Here is a 24,242-nt window from a genome sequence, read left to right as displayed (position 1 = left end):
TTAGGGTCACACCACTTTACATATTCATTTCATTCACTCCTCAGGCTTCCAGCCTACATTTTTTATCTTCAGTCCTTTGGATGAGTTAGCATCAAAAAATTGCATTTCTTTTGGTTATGTGCTGTCAAATGGGGTTGTAGTTTCTCTCACACCAGTTTGTACTACTTTAGGAATGTTAATCTCGAAGACCATGTGATTGTTGGTGAAGATGGTAATATGCAAAATTCTGTTAATGCTTCTAGCAAGATTCTCTGTACAAACTTTAACCTCTTGACTACTGCTTCCACAATTCATGGCGTTAACCATTCAGGTTCTGGCACATTGATAGTTCTTATTTCTAAGGTAATAGTGGGTGATGCAATGGGCTGAATTTTATCAGCCCCTCACGCTGTGGCTTGTGGTGGGGAGGCCCGTAAAATGCGAGTGGGAGTGGCCCGCCTCCACCCAGGATTAACGGCAGCGGCGAGGCCATCAGTAAAATATTAAAATGAGGATAATTAACATTCAAATTAACTTACCTGCTTATGGTGGCCGACCCACGCTAATATCACGGCCAACCGGATGAGACTTGCATACCTTCGGAACTCCATTGAAGTTCCGAGGTGAGAAACTGGTGGGGAGGGCGGAGGAATAAAATTATCAGGGTGGGGGGGGGGGGTCGGGGGGGAGCAGGGAAAACACTTTTTATTGGCTATGGGGACGGTGGGAAGGGGTTGAAGGGAAAATATTAAGAGGTTGGGGGGGGAGAACGTGTGGGTTGGGAATAAAGTTCCTTTTGATGAGAATGCCCCGCAAAAAACATTGCGCGGGGTTGGGGGGGGGAGGGGTGGCGGGGGGGTGGTGGTGGAAAGGGCCGACTGTATTTATTTAATTTTGCATACATAATGCTGCGCAATATAACTTCAAATATTAAGATTTCTCCTAAGGGCTTGCAGCCGTTTAAAAATGGTGCTGGAGCCTGCACGGTGACACTGGATGCGGTTGCCTGGGATGCGGCAGCTGTCCCCTCTACATCATCAGGGGTGGCAGCTCCGCCCCCATGCATAATATCGCGGGGGCTGGTAGCAGCACTTACATGTCAGAAGGCCGTCGCTTTCATAGTGCGCCGCAGCAGAGCGCAGCACGCTGATAAAATTCAGCCCATTGTTTTTTAGCCCCTGCGAAGTGTTTGGGATTTCTTCCTGCCCCTTGTTCTGGCTGGGTTCTGATTCTAATTTGTTGGGTTTGATTAGTTTTAGATTTGGAACCTGATTGTGTGATTCTTCATTGGGTAGATCCATGCTAACCTCACTTTTAGTTATCTTGTGATTTTCACAGGATTGGTTCACTTTAGGATTTTTTACCTTCCCTTTTCCTTTTTCTTCAGTGAAAGGCTTTCCCTAATCTGCCCCATGTGCTCTGGGACACTACTACTCGCAGGTAATTGTCCAGCTTCCACTGCACTTTCCTTGGCACTTCAACTAGATGATGCATCTCCCCTCACTCTTGGCTTGCCTGTTTGAGAACGTTCCTCATCCCTATTTAAATCTTTAAAAAAGGTTTCAGCTAACTATATCTCGGTTGTTTTATTGGCAGTTTTTTTGGTTTTTAATCGTAGCTTCTTTAAATCTTTTTGGCTGTATCTGGGCCCTTTTAAATTCTTCTGGCTCCATCACCCACTATGGGATTTTTGGGACTTCCCCAGCCCTTTGCAGTTGTACAGAGTTTTCTTTTCTCCCCTCAGTTTCTCCAGTCTCTGTGGACTGCTCTGGGCTCTCTGGGTACAATGCTGTGCTTCCTGCCAAGTCATTGCCCAGCAATAGGTCTACCCCCGTGTGGGTAAGCTCGGAATGATTCTGACTGTCACTACCCCAGTGATCAACTTACTCTGTTGCTAAAATGTAACTAAGGGAACCTTCAAGCATTTGCCAGTAAGCCCTTTTACTTATACCGTGATATCTGTTCTGCTTTCCAGTGGCATTTCTGTCAGTTTGGTTGCCAGTAGGGTTTGAAAACAACTGGTATCCCTGAGGATGGTTATCTCCTTGTCTGGTGCCTGGAACACAAAAAGAGTCATTCTCCCTTTGTGCAAAAAGTTCTGATATGTGCTCTGCTCTTGCGTTATATTTGAACACAGGCTTAAAATTTTTGAAGCCACAGACACAGGCTTGACTGCACAACGTCCTGCAGGTTTTTTGGCATACCAACAATTGACCTGGACATGCCCAGATCTGCCATACTGCAAACATGTTGGGCGGACCGCTGCTGGTTTATCCCCTGGGTTCCTTATTTTAAAAGTTGGAGACTGGTCAGGTTTTCCTTCCCTGCTCTCCATTTCTCTCGAGCCCATTTCTGCTTCCTCTACATCCCTGCTATCTCTTCGGTAGCTTATACAAGTTACTCATGTATTCATTCATAGTCATCATCCATTTTTGCGGCTTCCCTTACACTTATGACTCTTTGTTCTTCAATGTGGGTTCTTTAGCTAATTGGAATGCTATTTTTAAACTCTTCCATTAACAGCACTTCTCTCAAAATGTCCTATGAGGGTTCTAGCATGAGAGACAGAATCCAGCATTCAAAAGCCGTATGTTTGATTCTTTTGAATTCAATGTAAGTCTGTGTCGGTCTTTTCTGGGTGTGTCAGAATCTCTGTCTATATGCTTCCGGTACCAGCTCATATGCATTTAGAACTGCAGTTATTAGTTTGTTCATAATCAGAGGAACCTTCTTCTGATAACAGGGAAAAAGCTTCACAAGCCTATTCATGAACTCGCCTTGAAAGAGGAGAGACAAAAATTCTTTCAGCCATTTTAGCCTGGTAGCTATTTTCTCAAATGAGATAAAATATGACTCAAACTCCTCCTCATTAAATTTTGGCACTAGTCTTGAGAGTCTCAGCACATCAAAGTTTTGCTCTGAATTGGGAATAAGGATTGAGTGACTAGCAGCATTTTCATTTTGGGTTTTCAGTCTCTGTACTCAAACCTTTTTGCTGGTTCCTCTCTTTGCATCTCTCTTTCCTCTTTTTTTCCTTTTGAAACTGCATCTCTTCCCTTTTCAACAGTATCTCCCTTCTTTTTTCATCTGTGACTGGATTCTAACTAGAATTTCTTTCTCAGGCTCTGATTCTAGACTTTCTTCTTCTAGTTCAGGGGTAGGTTTAAAATGGTTGGCTAGACTTTTCACCAGTTCAGGTTTCTTTGGTTTTTATCTGAAAGTGATTCTCACCTCTGTAGCTCATCTTTTAAATTTTCAATACTTAATTTGTTTAACTTATCATGGGATAGTGAGTTGGGGATATGGACAGTGTCCTGAAAAGGAGTTGAAGAAAATTTGCCAAGCGAGCAAACCCCAACTCAGCTTGTTCCATCTCTTTAAAAAGGCCTGCCAACTTTTCCATTTCTTTAAGAAGCGCTGAGAAGCAAGTGTAAGATACAGCTTGAAACCCCTGTTGCTGCATTTTTCCTGGAAAGCCTGCCCAAACTCATCCTCAACGTCACCTGACAAGAACTGTTCTAGGAAGATCCCAGTGACAGCTGTCTACGCGTATTTGGGACGCCAAACCAAAACAAAGGACATTTGACGTCTTTCCATATCTTCTCTCTTTTCTTCAAGAATTAGCAAGTATTTTGCCAAAGTATTCCTTTTGCCTTTTTTTGTAATAGAGCTCTAAAGAGAAAATCTCTTTTTTTAGTTAACCGGTCTGTGTGTGTGTGTGTGTGTCTGAGTGAATAAGTGAGAGGGCTAAGGTAAAAAGGGAACTTTTATATTTCAATATGTGAGTTAATGCTTTGCTTCTTACTGGTTAAGGCTTGTTTTATAATAAACTGATAATTTTGGTGTTTATTAAAGAAACCTGGTTGCTGTATTTTATTCCAGGATAAAAATAGAGTCTATGATTGACCGAATCAGTAACTGGGAAAAAATTTAAATATATGTTGCGACCTGTGGAGAAGTGGAACTAGAAAAAGAGTGCACTCCTTCTCCCTCAGTCGTAACAATATACACACACAAGAAACAGATAAAGAAGGGAAAGAGGTAGGTGAGTTTTAGTGGGGGAGGAGGGTTACGTTAAACATGAAGAATTCTCTTGAGACTCAAGTGCTAGATAGTTGCTGGCCTGAGATGATTGCAGATTTCTCTCTTGATTGAAGGTTGTGTTGAAGATGGTGGGTCACTTCTAGCTATTTCTGCTGTATAATATAGACGTTGGATTTCTTCAACAGGCAGGAGCTTTCTGGCTTGCTGGTATCTCAGCTGTTACAAGTAGCTTCACCTTCTGGGTCACTCTCTCTCTCTGGCTCTCTTTGCTTTTTAGGTAAAACTGTGTCACCTCTCGCCTCCTGTTAGGAGGCAGTCTGGTTTATTCCCCAGGGTGATCACACAATGGCCTAAGACGTGGTTACTTCACACCTCTTTTGTTTTAGTGGAAGACATTCAATTCTGGAATGTTTTTAGGATAGGTGTAAGTTGGGTTTCATTAATGCCTTTTGGCTTTGAAGGATTGTCCTTCGTCCTTGTCAGACTGTTTGAATGCACAAAAGGCTAATTTCCTTTTTATTCGGGACCAAATTTCACTTTTTAAACTAAAGGGCCGGAATTTGATGTCCCCCAAAAGAGTGGGCTGGTGGGGGTGTGGGGATGTGGGGGGGGGGGTGGTGCGGGGGGCGCAGGTGTAAAATGGAGTGGAAGGCTGAGGGGGGGCCCTTCCTGACTCGCTCCTGCCTCCACTGCCAATTTATGCGGCTTGGTGTTGGCGAGAAACAGCACGCCCACCCCAGGCCAATCAAGGCCATTAAGTTGCCAACTAACTGCCACAAAAACTCCTCCGCCAGCCGCCACAGGGATTTTACGTTTGGCTGGCGGGCGGCTGAGGTCTCATAAAACCCGCCTGATAAAACTAGGAGGTCTTCTGGTGGGCTAGAAAGGGAGGGGGCCCCTACTGATCGGGCACCCTGTGCCCTACGGAGGGCCGCCCCCACCGAAGCCCCAATTGCCCCCAACGCACAACCTGCCCCCCGCCCCATAACCAATCCCACTTGCCTCACCGGGGCCTGACCGATTGCCCCCGGCGAGGCCCCAAAAACGTACTACTTTTCCGGGGCCGCCGACATCTTCCTCCTGCAGCTGGGCGTAGTCCCAGCACTGGCCATCGCTCCTGGTGACGCTGCTGGGACTAAGAGCTGCTGGCCCGTTAATTGGCTGACAGTTCCATTAGGCGGGACTTCCTGCCTCAATGAGGTGGAAGTACCGTCCAAGACCAATTAAGGGCCTGGGGACCGCAAAATCTGGTCTGGATCCCCAGGCCCAGCGGAGGTGGGATCACCACTGACATTTTGGCGAGTGGACGGGTCGCGCCCACCCACCATAAAAAAAGAACCTAAGGCTGAATTTTAAAGACAAAGTCCATTTTTTCATAACTCTTTAGCGTTAGTTCATGAATGTTGTATCATCGCACTTGTGATGTGTATGACACAGGTATTAAAAGAATCACCCCAGCAATGGAAGCAGTATTCAAGGCTTGGACTGACAGGCTTTAAAGATAGTTGTTGAGAGGAAAAGCACTTTTTTCTGTGGAGGAGGGTTTTGGAAGTTGCTTCAGCAATGGAGTTTGTATACATTAAATAATAATGATCAACATCCAAAAACAATTGTAGGGTATGTTTGGTGACATGGAAAAGTGTTGAAATGTATTTTAAAGAAGAGTAGAGGTTGAACGACAGAATTTCATGCATTTGCCTTCTCCACTGGAATGTACAACAGCCCTCCCGAGACAAGGTAAGCACCTGCATGCTTACCATACCCAAAGCTTTGAAAGAACCCATATATGCTACTGTGTGACACTGTGCAGGCCTTAAATGAGGTTGGTCTGGTTTCTTTGAATAAAGAGTATGGGGAAGCGTGTGAGATGAAGTCATCTTCACCCATGTCAATCAATAGCACTGAACATGTATTAGATTTTACTCAGGGGGCTGGATTTTACGTCGGGTGGACGGGAGCTGGCCACCGACGTAAAAGTCAGTGGTGAACCTGCTTTTGCCTCGCCTGGGGATCCACACCGCATATTACGGGTCCCCAGGCTTTAATTGTTCCGAGGCGGGACTTCCACCTGCTTGAGGGAGGAAGTCCTGTCTCATTGAACTGCTAGACAATCATCGGGCCAACAGCTCTTAGTCCCAGCAGCATCACCAGGAGCGGTGGCCACTGCTGGAACTGCAGCCCAGCTGAGGACATGGAGCCAGGAGTGCAGTTAAGTTTGGGTTGCCTTGCTGGAGGCAATCAGTCGGGTCCCTGCGAGGCAAGGATGGTCATTTGGGGGGAGGGGGGGGGGGGGGGGTGTCCTGGGTCCTGAGGGTGGTTGGGAAAGCGGGGGCGGCCCTCAATTGGACACCCTGTGCCCGTTTAGCAGGGCCCACCTCTGTGGCTCCGAGAGGCCGCCAGCTTTCACTGGCCAGCCTTTCCCAGCTCCAGGACACCTGCTTGCCACAGGTGAAATCCCTGTGGAGGCAGGCGAAGGCCCTTAAATGGCCGTTAATTGACAACTTAAGGGCCTTGAAAGGCCTGGAGCGAGCGGCCCGTTTCTCCCCCCCCCCCCCCCCTCTCCCCGCCCTACGTAAAGTGGGCCGGAGGTGGGACCAGGTCAGGAAGGCCTCCCACAGCCTCCCGCTCCATTTTACGCCACCCACCCCCCCCCCCCCACTCCCCGCCAGCATCCGGCTCGCTGGGGTGGCATAAAACTCCGGCCAGGATGGTTGATCTGTTTGCTCAATAGGCCTCATCCTCCTGAACAGCTTTGCTTGATTTGTAAGCACTTCATTTTATTTGGAGGATTATACTTTGAAAAACTGAGATTATGCTTGTGAATGCATTGTCTTACCCTCATTCAATGAACTCACGTAAATAAAACTAGCAAGCTAACATAAAGATTGGATTTTTCTTAAATTGTCAAAATCTATTCCCATTACTACTCAACATTTTTGGGGGGAATTAATTCCATTCATCTAATTATGCAATGAGCTCTCATTTCAATGCACATTTCCTACTCACAATTATGTTCCATTACCTCAGATATCAGCATAGGAACAGATTTGCTTAGCTCCTTCACCCTTGCATGCTCCAGAGCTGGAATGTTTATTGCAGGTGGTTTATCATCAGCTGGAAAAACAGATTTTGGGATTAAATATGGAAATCACTTTTGATATCAAGCAAGAAACGCTTAGCTGCAGTGGATGGTTTATACACAAGAATGTCCATTGCACTTCAAAATCATCCTTAACTGTAACCTTGTGCATTATACTAATCAAGTCATTAAGATACCAGTTTAAAATAAAAGCTTGATGGCAATTCACTCAGCCATGATTTAGCATGGTCCTGCCCAATAACTTTTTTAGACACAAAACTGAAATTAAGAGTGTAGACGGAGGGAAGAACTGACAGATTGAAATCACAAGCAACAGAACAGGAGTGCTGAATGCAGCAGTTCAAGTACCCGCATATGTCAATGACCATCTGTACTGATGTTAAGTGCCTCTTTACTCTGAAGGCTCAATAACCCCTCCTAACTAGCACTCTGTTGTCTAACAGGGCACCACCAACTAAAACAAAGCAATTTAAGCATTCCTTTAAAAAAATCCCATTGATATCTCTTCAAGCTAATTAATGAAAAGTAAGCAATGCCTTTACCAACATTGTTACAATTAGTTACATTAATATCAAATCCAAGCATTGGAAGCCAGTGGAAGACATTGGGCCAGGTCTTGTGCAGGTGGGATTGATGGTGAACTGTCAGGGTTCGCCGTCATTACGTCTCTGAAAGGGACTGCAACTTCAGGATTTCCACAGTAATCTGCACATGCCCACCGTCCAGAATTCACTCGGTGCTCTGACACATACTGCGCTACGGACCTTCCCAGAGTCGGCAAACACTAAAATCAGCAAGAATTTCAACTTTCCTGCCCCACATCACTGTTAGAAACCTCATTAAAAAGTTACACTTTCTTCAATCAGGTGTAACTGGGCTTTTAATGGCAATGCGATTAATTATATTTGATGAACAACAGAACTGGCCCTGAAAAAATAATTTTATATTCACGGGGTGCTATTAAATAATTAATGAGTAGATTTATTAAGCTAAATTTTTTAAATAATTTTTTTGAAAAATGCTTTTCAAAATATTTTCAGCTTCCACCTTCACCCCACGTGTATGTGCCAATCTTTAGTTTGCTCTAGGTAAAAAAAAATTAAAGTGATTTTATTTTACTGCTTTTTGATTTTGTGTGTCTTAAAATCCTTTAATGTGACTGGTTGCTTGGACAGCTTGATGACATCACTCCAGCTCCATGCTGAGAATGCTCAGTAAAGAAAGCTGCACCCAGTTGTAGTTCCACTGAACAATGATGGAGGTGAAATTCTTGCCGAAGAGATCACTAGGTCTCCCAACGAGATACTTCGAGGTCAGTGGCGAGCCCCTTGTTTTGCCACTGACCGTAAACTCTGGGCCATTATTTATTAAACCATCCGGAAGAACCAATCAGAACATTTAAAGTAGACCTGCTTTGCATAAAATACATAACAGTACTTCAAAATGTTGAGCCTAAATGAAGAAGAGATTCAGCATCATTCTTTCCCAACTAGACACAGGTAATACCACTGCTTACTGGAGTCCGTTTATACAGACTTAAAGATGCAGAGAGGACCCAAAGATAATCACAAAGTAGAAAAATCAGACAGAAAGTGTGCATTTAGTACTGTTGCATCCTGTTCTGTCTCTGGTAAACCACATTACAATCTTGCACCCATGACAGCACCTTGCATGAACAGATTAGATACAGCAGCTAAAAGTAAGTCAAATTAGTTCTTCTTCTTCTTCTTTTGCCTCCTTATCTCGTGAGACAATGGGTAAGCGCCTGGAGGTGGTCAGTGGTTTGTGAAGCAATGCCTGGAGTGGCTATAAAGGCCAATTCTAGAGTGACAGCCTCTTCCACAGGCGCTGCATATAAAATTGGTTGTCGGGGCTGTTACACAATTGGCTCTCTCCTTGCGCTTCTGTCTTTTTTCCTGCCAACAGCTAAGTCTCTTTGATTCGCCACTCTTTAGCCCTGCCTTAATGGCTGTCCGCCTGCTCTGGCGGTCACTGGCAACTGACTCCCACGACTTGTGGTCAATGTCACAGGACTTATAGGAATTATAGGGTTGTAATAGTAGGTGATTTTAACTTCCCTAATATTGACTGGGACTGCCTTAGTGCTAAGGGATCAGATGGGGAAGAATTTGTTAAGTGTGTCCAGGATAGTTTTCTAAAGCAGTATGTAGATGACCCTACTAGAGTAGAGTCTACGCTCGACCTCCTCTTAGGAAATGAGGATGGGCAGGTGGTTGATGTGTCAGTGGGGAGCACTTTGGGACCAGTGACCATAACTCTATTAGCTTCAAGATAGTTATGGAAAAGGATAGAACTGGTCCTCAGGATGAAGTCCTAAATTAGGGGAAGGCTAATTTCGATGGCATCAGATGGGAACTCTCAAAAGTTGAATGGGAGAGGCTGTTTACAGGTAAAGGGACGTCTGGCAAGTCGGAGGCTTTTAAAAGTGAGATAGGAAGAGTTCAGGGCCGGCATGGTCCTGTTAGATGGAAGGGCAAGGCTGGCAAGTTTAGGGAACCTTGGTTGACGAGGGATATTGAGGGTCTGGTCAGGACAAAGAAGGAGACATATGTCAGGTATAGGCAGCTGGGATCGAGCGAGTCCCTCGAGGAGTATAGGGGATGTAGGACTACACTTAAGAAGGAAATTAGGAGGGCAAAAAGGGGCCATGAGATTTCCCTGGCAGATAAGATAAAGGAAAATCCTAAAAGATTCTATAAGTATATTAAGAGTATAAGGGTAGCTAGGAGAGAGTAGGTCCCCTTAAGGATCAGTGAGGCAATCTACGTGTGGGGCCACGGGAAATAGGCGAGGGCTTAAATGAATATTTCTCATCCGTATTTACCATGGAGAAGGTCATGGAAGCTGGTGAGTTCAAGGGAAGGAAAACCGATATCCTGGAGCATATCAACATTACAAAGGAGGAGGTGTTGGAGGTTTTGAAGAGCATTAAGGTGGATAAATCCCCAGGGCCTGACCAGGTGTATCCTAGGATGCTATGGGAAGCAAGGGAGGAGATTGCTGGGGCCCTGGAAAAGATTTTTGTATCATCGTTAGCCACGGGTGAGGTATCGAAAGACCGGAGGATAGCTAATGTTGTGCCTTTATTTAAGAAGGGCAGCAGGGATAAGCCAGGGAACTACAGGCTGGTGAGCCTTACATCAGTGGTGGGAAAGTTATTGGAAGGGATTCTGAGAGCAGGATTTATATGCATCTGGAAAGGCATGGTCTGATTAGGGATAGTCAGCATGGCTTTGTGCGTGGGAAATCATGTTTCACGAATCTGATTGAGTTTTTCGAGGAGGTGACCAAGAGGATTGACAAGGTCCCGCATGGTAGGCTGGTCCAGAAGGTTCGAACACATGGGATCCAGGGTGAGCTCGCAAATTGGATACAAAATTGGCTTGGTGATAGGAGGCAGAGGGCGGTAGTGGAGGGTTGTTTTTCAGATTGGAGGCTGGTGACCAGTGGTGTGCCGCAGGGATCGGTGCTGGGCCCTCTGTTGTTTGTCATATATATTAATGGCTTGGATGTGAATGTAAGGGGCATGATTAGTAAGTTTGCAGATGACACCAAAATTGGTGGTATAGTGGACAGTGAAGAAGGTTGTCTAAGGTTACAACAGGATATAGATCAACTGGGAAAGTGGGCAAGGGAGTGGCAAATGGAATTTAATGCAGCCAAGTGTGAAGTGATGCATTTTGGGAAGTTAAACCAGGGCAGGACATATACAGTGAATGGCAGGGCCCTGGGGAGTGTTCTTGAGCAGAGAGACCTTGGGGTGCAAGTACATACTTCCCTGAAAGTGGCAACACAGGTAGACAGGGTGATGAAGAAGGCATATGGTATGCTTGCCTTCATCGGCCGAGGCATTGAGTACAAGAGTTGGGACATCATGTTACAGTTGTACATAACGTTGGTTAGACCGCATTTGGAGTACTGTGTGCAGTTCTGGTCGCCGCACTACAGGAAAGATGTGATTAAGCTAGAGAGGGTGCAGAAAAGATTCACAAGGATGTTGCCTGGTTTGGAGGGCTTGAGTTATAAAGACAGATTGGATAGGCTGGATCTGTTTTCCCTGGAGCGAAGGAGGCTGAGAGGGGACATGATAGAGGTATATAAAATTATAAGAGGCATAGATAGGGTAGATAGGCAGAGTCTGTTTCCCATGGTAGGGGTGATTAAAACTAGAGGGCATAGATTTAAGGTGAGAGGGAGGAGGTTCAAAGGGGATCAAAGGAGTAAATTTTTCACACAAAGAATAGTAAGTATCTAGAATGAGGTGGTGGAGGCAGGAACAGTAGTGACATTTAAGAGGCATCTGGACAGGTACTTGAATGAGCAAGGCATAGAGGGATATGGAATTAATGCAGACAGATGGGATTAGTATCGATAGGCATTATGGTCGGCATGGACGCAGTGGGCAAAAGGGCCTGTTTCTATGCTGTACGACTCTATGACTCTATGACTTCATGTCGCGTTTGCAGACGTCTTTGAAGCGGAGACATGGACGGCCGGTGGGTCTGATACCAGTGACAAGCTCGCTGTACAATGTGTCCTTGGCGATCCTGCCATCTACCATGCGGCTCACATGACCAAGCCATCTCAAGTGCCACTGACTCAGTAAGGTGTATAAGCTGGGGATGTTGGCCGCCTCGAGGACTTCTGCGTTGGAGATACGGTCCTGTCACCTGATGCCAAGGATTCTCCGGAGGCAGCTAAGATGGAATGAATTGAGACATCGCTCTTGACTGACATACATTAGAACATAGAACATAGAACAGTACAACACAGTACAGGCCCTTCGGCCCACAATGTTGTGCCGAACCTTTAACCTGCTCTAGGATCAAACTACCTACATACCCTTCATACTACTATCATCCATGTACCTATCCAAGAGTCGCTTAAAAGTCCCTAATGTATCTGCTTCTACTACCACCGCTGGCAGTGCATTCCACGCTCCCACCACTCTCTGTGTAAAGAACCTACCTCTGACATCTCCCCGAAACCTTCCTCCAATCACCTTAAAAGTATGCCCCCTGGTGATAGCCCTTTCCACCCTGGGAAAAAGTCTCTGGCTATCCACTCCATCTATGCCTCTCATCATCTTGTACCCCTCTATCAAGTCACCTCTCATCCTTCTTCGCTCCAATGAGAAAAGCCCTAGCTCCCTCAACCTTTCTTCATAAGACATGCCCTCCAGTCCAGGCAGCATCCTGGTAAATCTCCTCTGCACCCTCTCTAATGCTTCCACATCCTTCCTATAATGAGGCAACCAGAACTGAACACAATATTCCAAGTGTGGTCTAACCAGGGCTTTATAGAGCTGCAGCATAACCCCGCGGCTCTTAAACTCAATCCCCCTGTTAATGAAAGCCAACACACCATACGCTTTCTTAACAACCCTATCAACTTGGGTGGCAACTTTGAGCGATCTATGGACATGGACCCCAAGATCCCTCTGTTCCTCCACACTACCAAGAATCCTGTCTTTAAGCCTGTATTCTGCATTCAAATTCGACCTTCCAAAATGAATCACTTCACACTTTTCCAGGTTGAGCTCCATCTGCCACTTCTCAGCCCAGCTCTGCATCCTGTCAATGTCCCGTTGCAACCTACAACAGCCTTCCACACTATGCACAACTCCAGCAACCTTCGTGTCATCGGCAAACTTGCTAACCCAGCCTTCCACTTCCTCATCCAAGTCATTTATAAAAATCACAAAGAGCAGAGGTCCCAGAACAGATCCCTGCGGAACACCACTGGTCACCGAGCTCCATGCCGAATACTTTCCATCTACTACCACCCTCTGACTTCTATGGGCCAGCCAACTCTGTATCCAGACAGCCAACTTTCCCTGTATCCCATGCCTCCTTACTTTCTGAATGAGCCTACTATGGGGAACCTTATCAAACGCCTTGCTAAAATCCATATACACCACATCCACTGCTCTTCCTTCATCAACGTGTTTTGTCACATCTTCAAAGAATTCAATAAGGCTTGTGAGGCATGACCTGCCTCTCACAAAGCCATGCTGACTGTCTCTAATCAAACTATGCTTTTCCAAATAATCATAAATCCTGTCTCTCAGAATCCTCTCCAATAATTTGTCCACTACCGACGTAAGACTGACTAGTCTATAATTCCCAGGGTTATCCCTATTCCCTTTCTTGAACAAGGGACTAACATTTGCCACCCTCCAATCATCTGGTACTACTCCAGTGGACAGTGAGGACGCAAAGATCATCGCCAAAGGCGCGGCAATCTCTTCCCTCGCTTCCCGTAATATCCTTGGGTATATCCCGTCTGGCCCCGGGGACTTATCTGTCCTCATGTCTTTCAAAATTTCCAGCACATCCTAGCCCTCTTAACATCAACCTGTTCAAGCATATCAGCCTGTTTCACGCTGTCCTCACAAACGACCAGGTCCCTCTCACTAGTGAATACTGAAGCAAAGTATTCATTTAGGACCTCCCCTACCTCCTCCGACTCCAGGCACAAGTTCCCTCCACTATCCCTGATCGGCCCTACCCTCACTCTGGCCATCCTCTTGTTCCTCACATAAGTGTAGAACGCCTTGGGATTTTCCTTACTCCTACCCGCCAAGACTTTTTCATGTCCCCTTCTAGCTCTCCTAAGTCCATTCTTCAGTTCCTTCCTGGCTACCTTGTAACCCTCTAGAGCCCTGTCTGATCCTTGCTTCCTCAACCTTAAGTAAGCTTCCTTCTTCCTCTTGACTAGCTGTTCCACATCTCTTGTCATCCAAGGTTCCTTCACCCTACCATCCCTTCCTTGCCTCATCGGGACAAACCTATCCAGCAGTCGCAGCAAGTGCTCCCTAAACAACCTCCACATTTCTGTCGTGCATTTCCCTGAGGACATTGTTCAGGCCTTGCTGCCATAGAGCAAGGTACTGAGGACACAGGCTTGATACACTCAGACTTCTGTGTTCCGTGTCAGTGTGCCATTTTCCCACACTCTCTTGGCCAGTCTGGACATAGCAGTGGACGCCTTTCCCATGCCTTTGTTGATTTCTGCATTGAGAGACAGGTTACTGGTGATAGTTGAGCCTAAGTAGGTGAACTCTTGAACCACTTTCAGAGCGTGGTCGCTGATATTGATCGATGGAGTATTTCTGACGTTTTGTCCCATGATGTTCGTTTTCTTGAGGCTGATGGTTAGGCCAAATTCATTGCAGGCAGCTGCAATCCTGTCGATGAGTCTCTGCAGACACTCTTCTGTGTGGGATGTTAATGCAGCATTGTCAGCAAAGAGGAGTTCCCTGATGAGGACCTTCCGTACTTTGGTCTTCGCTCTTAGACGGGCAAGGTTGAACAACCTGCCATCTTCAAATGGCTCGGAACGCATATTGTCCATCCGACTGCTCACCGCCTCTTGTCCAGTACACCTACTCAGCATCTATGCTCCGACACTCTGCTCCCCACCTGAAGTTAAAGACCACTTCTACGAGGAACTCCATAATATCATTAGTAGCATTCCCAATACCGAATGTTTGTTCCTGCTGGGGGACTTTAATGCCAGGGTTGAGGCCCACCACGACTCATGGCCCTCCTGCCTTGGGCGCTATGGCATTGGAAGGGTGAATGAGAATGGACAGAGCTGGAGTTGAGTACCTATCACAACCTCTGCATCACCAACTCGTTCTTTCATACTAAACCTTGTCACCAGGTTTCATGGAGGCACCCAAGATCACGTCGTTGGCACCAGCTGGATCCCATCGTCACAAGGCGAGCCTCTATAAACAGTGTCCAAATCACACGCTGCTTCCACAGTGCGGACTGTGACACTGACCACTCCCTGGTGTGCAGCAAAGTTAGACTCAAACCAAAGAAGCTACATCACTCCAAGCAGAAGGGCCACCCGCGCATCAACACTAACAGAATTTCTTACCCACAGCTGTTACATAAGTTTCTAAATTCACTTGAAAAAGCCCTTCAAAACACTCCTACAGGGGATGCAGAAATGAAGTGGGCCACATCAGAGACGCCATCTATGACTCAGCAATGACCACCTTTGGCAAACATGAGAAGCAGAATGCAGACTAGTTTCAATCTCACTATGAAGAGCTGGAACCTGTCATAGCCGCTAAGCGCATTGCACTGTTGAGCTACAAGAAAACCCCCAGCGAGTTAACATCCGTAGCACTTAAAGTAGCCAGAAGCACTGCACAAAGAACAGCCAGGCACTGTGCAAATGACTACTCGCAACACCTATGCAGTCGTATTCAGCTGGCCTCCGACACCGGGAACATCAGAAGTCAAATTAGTACACTAGAAAAAAACCTCACATAACAAAGGCTGTAAAGTAATTAACATAATCAAACTTTGATCTCGTGGTTTATTGCACAATGGAATGCCCCAATTAAACTACTGCCTTGAAAATATTTCTACACATTCATTGTTCAGTTTGGTTTAGAGGATGTGCACATTAAGGGTAAAGTTCTCACGAGAAAGCACATTTAGGGGAAGAAGGAGCATACATTGTTTTCCTTACACTGGCATCAGGCACAAATGTAATGATGGGTTGAAGGTCATCATATTATAAATTTGCAATAAAACCAGATTAAAATTAACTTTTCATGTTCTTTCAACAGGCAATGGAACATCTTTGGCCATCCAGTCAGCAGCAGCCACTCTTAGGTCAGGGATATTTTTAGCAGAATGCAGAAAAATAAATCAGCTTAAGGTCAGATCAGAGTTAAACAACAATCAGTCTTTCACACTGGTTTGTAGCCAGGAAGAAGTGAGTTGAGACCAACCCAAATCCATTTCACTTGGGGCCCTTGTATCCAAAATATATGCAGCTATTCAGCTCATCTGTCTAGGCTAGTTTAGAACCCAGTTCCCAGACATGTTAGGGAATTGTGCCAATCGACATCTCCAAGTCTCCAATATATTGTGAAATTAATAGTTATTTCTTGATTTTTGTCTATTCCAAGCAAAATATAAGCAAACATATGAAAAAGTATTTCAAAAGAAGCCGCCATTTCATTAACTTCAGGATGCCTCCAACCCCCTAGATGATTTATTATGATGAAAACCATATCAATAAAATATAGAGTAATTGATACGAATGTTGATCCATTCATTTAAGTTAAAAAAGATAAATGCAGATTTGGGATGTGGGAAAGGAGAGAAGGGAAATTCATTCAGTTGGTCTCATGATCTTTTTAAGAACTAAAATGAAATGCTTCGAAATGTAATTTGCATTGCATTTTTTTGGATGATGTCATGAAGGAAAGGCGATGTACCTCAGACGCCACTTCCACACATAGCTAAAAGAAACACCATTGTAGAAAACCACAGGTTCAGAAATCATGCAGGTTTGTCAGTTTGGTCAATTTTCGAATAAAGATTTGATAAAAGAACTTTGTTACAGGTAACATTTTCATGATTAATCTCTCACCATCTTTTTTTGCTTCGTTCTCATTCACAGAACAAGTGATGGTTTCTCCTGTAAACAGAAAACAAAACTGAATTCTGGCTGTTTTTAAAATGATGAACACATTCACAAACTGGACCAATTGAGCCAATAGATTCCAGCCACCATCCACTTATGAAACACAGAGTGAGCAGATTAGGAAGACAAAGCAAAATATTGCAGATGCTAAAAATCTGAAATAAAAGCAGAAAATGCTGGAAATACTCAGCAGGTCAGGCAGAACCTGTGAAGCAAGAAATAGGGAAAGAATTAGATAATGGGTGCAGGGATCACAATGCAGATTAACCTGTGCTCGCTTGTTGCCATGCAGACCTAGTGCTGCCTGCTAATTTAAATGTGAGTGACGTGCAGTCCAGCACGATGCCTGCTGCTGAGTGGCTGCAAGCCTCAGCAAGGGGCCCAAATTTGTTCAAGGCTAGCGCCACTCAAAGCTAACCTGCATTACTTAAAGCCAGCCTGCACCTTCTAAAGGTTAGATGCATTCTGGCTGCAGCAAGATCTGGAACTGGCTACAGAAGAGTCCTTGAGCAGGAAGGAGAGTGGAAATGGCGCAAATGGGCAGAGAGGGTGTGTTTGCTTTATAGTTCATTGATGCAGCACTGGAGGCCTTGGTGCAGGAGGTGCATAGAAGGAGGGGGGTTCTCTTCCATCAGGGGAGTAGGAGTCCCTCCAGACAGATACTGCAAGGTCAGTGGGAGCAGATAGCCGCTGCTGTCAATGCCATCAGCGTAGCCCCGAACATCAGGATGCAGTGCAGGAAGAAGTTTAATGATTTCACAGGAGTGGTCAAGGTCAGTGAATGCATCTTTGAATGCCATTTCCTTACAAATGAACCACTAGCCTCACACACTGCTCCATTCATAATCCCCCTTCACTCACCTACCAACAGTCTCTATCAAACACAACTCAACTTCACATTCTTAGCCTCACCTCACCCTTACACAGTTAGCACTGCTGCAAGTCTCACACCCACATTTCTCAGGTTGCAAGCTATTCAACTGTGACAGGTACGTCACCGAAACCCACTGCAACACACCTGCTGACATTTCCCTCCATCTTGCAGGACAAGGTGACCCATAACTGGAGTCAGCAACAGCTAACTGGTGGGGGATAGGCACAGTGCCATGTCCTTAATCCCCTGGAGGAAACAGTGCTCACCACCACTGCAGCAGGCACAACTGAGGCCATGGGCAGGTAGGGTGCTGAAACGATGAAAGGTGATGGTATGTTCCTACCTAATATATTTTCTCACAGCCCTCAGCCCCTCATCCCACAATCTCTTCTGATATACAAATTGCATATTATGTAAGCATGCACCTCATGCTTTCCCTCTCTTCCCTCACCACATCCCTACCCTTGTGCCTTTCTCCTTTCGGATATTTAAGAACTGCCATTTGGTCAAACACTGGTGCAGCAGCGAGAAGTGCAAGAGGAACAGGACACCGGTATAGTAGAAACACCATCACTCAATCTCACACTTGCAACCACCAGCTCAGATACTGGCACTGTGCAAACTTTAGAGGGTAGCCTAGAATCAGGATCTGCACGTGGTGAGTCACCAGACTTAAATGGCCTGCAGCCAGGGCAGAGGGAAGGTGCCAGCTCCCTGGAGGACACAAGGTCACACACAGGTTCTGCTGCAGGGGAGTCGAATGATGACTTTGATGAGGCAACGTTCGGAAAAAGGCTGATGGGTATGCACACTGAAATGGTTGGTGCGTTAGCAGGTCTGCCAGAAAATCTGCTGTCACTGTCAGGCAGCATTGAGGAGTCCGGCAGCAATTTAGCACAGCGTTTTGAGCAGAGCTTGGAGTCCATTTTTTCTAGCATGGAAGAGGTGGCTAACTCCATGACAGCACTTACGGACTGGTCCATGGCCAGACTGGTGAAATGGAAAACACATGGCAGATGCAATTTAATGTGGATAAGTGTGAAATGACACACTTTGGAAGAAACGATATGGAGAGGCAGTATAATCTAAATGGTGCTATTTTGAGGGAAGGGTGCAAGAACAGAGGGACTTGGGGCTGCCTATTCACAAACCTTTAATGGTGGCAGGGCAAATTGAAAAGATGGTTAAGAAAGGATATGGGTTATTTGGCTTTGTAAATAGGGTTATTTAATACAATAACAAAGAAGTCATGCTGACCCTTTACCAATCCCTCGTTAGGCCTCAACTGGAGTGTTGTGTACAATTCTGTGCACCACTCTTTAGGAAGGGTGTCAAAGCCCTGGGAAGGGTACAGATGAGGGTTACCAGGATGATCCCAGGGATGAGGGAATGCAGCTATGTGGAGAAGTTGGAGAAGCTGGGATAGTTCTCAGATTAGAGAAGGTGGTACTACCTGAAAGGGTGGTGGAAGCAGATTCCATAGGAACTTTTAAAAGGCAATTGGACATACTTGAAGAGGACTAATTAGCAGAGTTATGGGGAAAGATCTGGAGTGTGGGGCTAAACTGGACAGCTCCTTCAAAGAGCTAGCACAGGTGTGATGGGCCAAATGGCTTCCTTCTATGCTGCAAGATTTTATGATTCTAATTGAAGCATGACTTCCTCACTTCCAATTCTTCCAAACCCTTGACATAAAGACCAACATTCCATTTTGTACCTATGCATTAGCTTTTAGTGATTTGCATATCTAAATCCCTTTATTCCTTCATAGCTACTCGTCACTCAACATTAAGAAAATATTCCAATTTGGTTCTGAATCAAAAAGATGGCAGTGTCCATCTTTTCTTCTGCCCCAGCCCGCAGCCCCCAACTCCTTTTCATAAGGGAAGGAGTAGATGGTAACCATTTGGAAAGTGAAGAGCTCTATGAATATCTTTAAGCATTGTTATGTTCTGACACTGTGTTGATTTTCATTTTGTTTTACAATTTTCAAATGGAAATGGCATCCCTTCTAGATTATGACATTTCCAGGTGAGATATGAAAACTTTAATGAATTTCTTATGGATACTTTGGAGAGATGAACTTATAACTCTGTTTTTTGTGTGCATAAAGTGAGATTTACGTTAGCCCCAATTTTCTTCCCTCCTTGTTAAGACATGTCGGGGGGGAAATTGGATAAGGCCCAATAATGGGTGCGAGGATCATGATATGCAATTAACCTACACCTGTTCACAGTGATGCAGACTGCGTGTTGGCTGCTAAATTAAATGAAAGTAACGTGCAACCCAGTGATAAATGTGCTGATGAATGGCTGCATGCTTCAGCAGGCATCCCAAATTTGTACAAGACTAGCACCACTTAAAGCTAACCTGCATTACTTAAAACCAGCCTGCACCTCTTAAAAGCAAGATGCATTCTGCTTCCAACTGATCCTGAAAGTCTCTGGGGAAGACTGTTTGACCTGCAAAAAGAGTAAAGATGGCGCAACAGGGCACGGTGCATGTTTCAAGGTTCTCTGACGCAGCATTGGAGGTCTTGGTGCAGGAGGTGGACAGGAGGAGGGAAGCTCTCTTCCTACAGGGTGTCAGGAGGCCATCCAGACAAACACTGAGAAGGCAGTGGGAGCAGTTAGCCATTGCTGTCAATGCAAGCTGTCTAGTTCTGAGAGCCTGGACACATAATGGAAAGAAGTTTAATAACATTAGTGGTCAATGCTTTTTTTTAGTCATTCATGGGATGCGGACACCGCTGGCTAGGCCACCATTTATTGCCCATCCCTAATTGCCCTTGAGAAGGTGATGAGCTGCCTTTTTGAACCGCTGCAGTCTATGTGAGGTAGGTACACCACAGTGCTGTTAAGAAGGGAGTTCCAGGATTTTGACCCAGCGACAGTGAAGGAACAGCGATATAGTTCCAAGTCCGGATGGTGTGACTTGGAGGGGAACTTGCAGGTGGTGGTGTTCCCAGGTATTTGCTGCCCTTGTCCTTCTAGTTGGTAGAGGTCACGGGTTTGGACGGTGCTGTGTATCATGTAGATGGTACATACTGTTGCCACTGTGCATCAGTGGTGGATGGAGTGAATGCTTGTGGATGGGGTGCCAATCAAGCGAGCTGCTTTGTCCTGGATGTGTTGAGCTTCTTGAGTGTTGTTGGAGCTGCACCCATCCAGGCAAGTAGAGAGTATTCCATCACACTCCTGATTTGTGCCTTGTAGATGATGGACAGGCTTTGGGGAGTCAGGAGGTGAGTTACTCGCCACAGGATTCCTAGCTTCTGACCTGCTCTTGTAGCCACGGTATTTATATGGCTACTCCAGTCCCATTTCTGGTCAATGGTAACCCCTAGGATGTTGATAGTGAGAGACTCAGCGATTGTAATGCCATTGAATGTAAAGGGGAGATGGTTAGATTCTCTCTTGTTGGAGATGGTCATTGCCTGGCACTTGTGTGGCGCGAAGATTACTTGCCACTTATCAGCGCAAGCCTGGATATTGTCCAGATCTTGCTGCATTTCTACACGGACTGCTTCAGTATCTGAGGAGTTGCGAATGATGCTGAACATTGTGCAATCATCAGCGAACATCCCCACTTCTGATCTTATGATGAGGGAAAGTCATTGATGAAGCAGCTGAAGATGGTTGGGCCTAGGACACTACCCTGAGGAACTCCTGCAATGATGTCCTGGAGCTCAGATGATTGACCTCCAACAACCACAACCATCTTCCTTTGCGCTAGGTATGATTCCAACCAGCGGAACATTTTCCCCCGATTCCCATTGACCTCAGTTTTGCTAGGGCTCCTTGATGCCATACTCGGTCAAATACTGCCTTGATGTCAAGGACAATCACTCTCACCTCACCTCTTGAGTTCAGCTCTTTTGTCCATGTTTGAACCACGGCTGTAATGAGGTCAGGAGCTGAGTGGCCCTGGCGGAACCCAAACTGAGCATCTCTGAGCAGGTTATTGCTAAGCAAGTGCCGCTTGATAGCACTGTCGATGACAACTTCCATCACTTTACTGATGATTGAGTGTAGACTGATGGGGCGGTAATTGGCCAGGTTGGACTTGTCCTGCTTTTTGTGTACAGGACTTACCTGGGCAATTTTCCACATAACCGGGTAGATACCAGTGTTGTAGCTGTACTGGAACAGCTTGGCTAGGGGCACGGCAAGTTCTGGAACACAAGTCTTCAGTACTATTGCTGGAATATTGTCAGGGCCCATAGCCTTTGCAGTATCCAGTGCCTTCAGTCATTTCTTGATATCACGCGGAGTGAATCGAACTGGCTGAAGTCTGGCATCTGTGATGCTGGGGACTTCAGGAGGAAGCCGAGATGGATCATCAACTCGGCACTTCTGACTGAAGATTGTTGCAAATGTTTCAGCCGTATCTTTCGCACTGATGTGCTGGGCTCCCCCATCATTGAGGATGGGGATATTTGTGGAGCCACCTCCTCCAGTTAGTTGTTTAATTGTCCACCGCCATTCACGGCTGAATGTGGCAGGACTGCAGATGCAGAGCTTAGATCTGATCTGTTGGGTATGGGATTGCTTAGCTCTGTCTATCGCATGCTGTTTACATGGTTTGGCACGCAGATAGTCCTGTGTTGTAGCTTCACCAGGTTAACACCTCATTTTGAGGTATGACTGATTCTGTTCCTGGCATGCCCTCCTGCACTCTTCATTGAACTAGGGTTGGTCCCCAGCTTGATGGTAATGGTAGAGTGGGGGATATGCCGGGCTATGAGGTTACAGATTGTGGTTGAATACAATTCTACTGCTGCTGATAGCCCACAGTGCCTCATAGATGCCCAGTTTTGCATTACTAGATCTGTTCGAAATCTATCCCAGTTAGCACAGTGGTAGTGCCACACACTATGATGTAGGGTATCCTCTATGTGAAGGCGGGACTTCATCTCCACAAGGACTGCGGTGGTCACTCCTACCAATACTGTCATGGACAGATGCATCTGCGGCAGGCAGATTACTGAGGATGAGGTCAAGTATATTTTTCCCTCTAGTTGGTTCCCTCACCACCTGCCGCATACCCAGTCTAGCAGCTATGAAATAAAAACCAGAATTGCTGGAACCACTCAGCAGGTCTGGCAGCATCTGTGGAAAGAGAAGCAGAGTTAACGTTTCGGGTCAGTGACCCTTCTTCGGAACCCCTTTCGCTAGCAGCTATGTCCTTAGAACTTGGCGAGCTCGGACAGTAGTGGTGCTACCGAGTCACTCTTGGTGACGGACATTGAAGTCCCGCACCCAGAGTACATTTTGCGCCCTTGCCGCCCTCAAGTGCTGTTCAACATGGAGGAGTACTGATTCATCAGCTGAGTGGGTGCGATTGGTGGTAATCAGCAGCAGGTTTCCTTGCCCATGTTTGACCTGATGCCATGAGTCTCCATAGGGTCTGAAATCAATGTTGAGGACTCCCATGGCAACTCCCTCCTGACTGTATACCACTGTGCTGCCACCTCTGCTGGGTCTGTCCTGCTGGTGGGATAGGACATAGCCGGAGATGGTGATGGCAGTGTCTGGGACATTGTGAGGTATGATTCCGTGTCAGTGACTGTATCTTGAAATGCCATAACCTTGCAAATGTAACCACTGGCCTCAGTCCATTCGCCATCCCCATTTCATTCACCTACCAACAATCTCTATTAATCAGACCTCATACCTTACAGTCATATGGTTCACCTTGCCATCATACACTTAACGCTGCTGCAAGCCTCACCCCCACATCTCTGATCTTGCACACACTGCCAGCTATTCATTTATGACAAACACATCAGCCAAACACATTGCACCACAATCACTGACACACTTTCCTCTCTCTTGCAGGACAAGATGGCCTATAATCAGAAGCAGCAACACCTAACCAGCAGGTACGGGAAAGCCTGCATGCCCTCACCCACATGGAGAAGACAATGATGGCCATCACTGGAGCAGCCACATCTGAGGCCCTGGCCAGCAGAGACTGAAACACTAGAAGATGATGATATGTTCCTATCTAAACCACATTCTCACATCCCACTTCCCCCTCATCCCACAATCTCGTCTGCAGATGGTGTAAGCATGCAGTCTCTTGCTTTACCTCACTTCTCTTACCCAACCTTAACCTTGTATCTTCGTCCTTTTAGATACTCAAGAAGTGCCACCTGGTCAAGCACAGGTGTAGAAGCCTGAAGTGTAAGAGGAGCAGGATACTGATGAAGAAGAAACATTGTTATTTGATCTCACACTCACAACCACAAGCTCAGATACTGGCACCGTGCATAGAGGCGGGATCTACACATGATGAGTCACTGGGCATGAGCGGACTGCAGCCAGGACAGGGGGAAAGAAGAGCACAGGCACCAGTTCACCGGAGGGTGAAATTGCACATGAGCTCCTTTGCAAAGGACTCAGATGAGGACTTTGATGATGTCGTAGAGAAATGGCTGATGGAAATGCCCAAAATAATGCTTGTTGCATTCGCAGGCCGAACAGAAAGCCTGATGGCACTGTCAAGGAGCATGGAGGAGGTCAGTTCCAACTTGGCACAGGGCTTCTTTGTGTATAGCTTGCAGCCCATTCTTTCCAACGTGAAAGTGGTGGTCAACTCCATGAGAATAGTTGCGGACCCAACCACGATGCAGCATCTGATTGTCGATGCCTCAGCTTCCATTACAACACAAGCAGAAGTCACCCAATGTCTGAGTGTGGCAGAGGAAGCTCAGACTAGGTCATGAAATCTCTGTTTGTTGCCATGCAAGTGCAGCTTTCT

General features: G+C 46.0%; 1 protein-coding gene across 4 annotated transcripts in view; it reads right to left on the bottom strand.

Moving 5' to 3' along the window:
• The window catches only part of LOC137377613 (synaptotagmin-like protein 2), a 143,092-nt gene that overhangs the window by 23,796 nt on the left and 95,054 nt on the right, over nucleotides 1-24,242 (bottom strand). For all 4 annotated transcript variants that reach the window (XM_068047438.1, XM_068047441.1, XM_068047440.1 and 1 more), the window contains 2 exons: nucleotides 16,550-16,597; nucleotides 7,046-7,137 (listed from right to left, as the gene is read on the bottom strand). In XM_068047438.1, the coding sequence (XP_067903539.1) occupies nucleotides 7,046-7,137; nucleotides 16,550-16,597 (140 nt within the window). The remainder of the gene's footprint in view (nucleotides 1-7,045; nucleotides 7,138-16,549; nucleotides 16,598-24,242) is intronic.

Source organism: Heterodontus francisci, chromosome 15 (genome assembly GCF_036365525.1).
Source record: "Heterodontus francisci isolate sHetFra1 chromosome 15, sHetFra1.hap1, whole genome shotgun sequence".
NCBI lineage: Eukaryota > Metazoa > Chordata > Chondrichthyes > Heterodontiformes > Heterodontidae > Heterodontus > Heterodontus francisci.
Note: the sequence above shows the minus strand (reverse complement) of the source record. Positions and strands in the feature narration are given on the sequence as shown.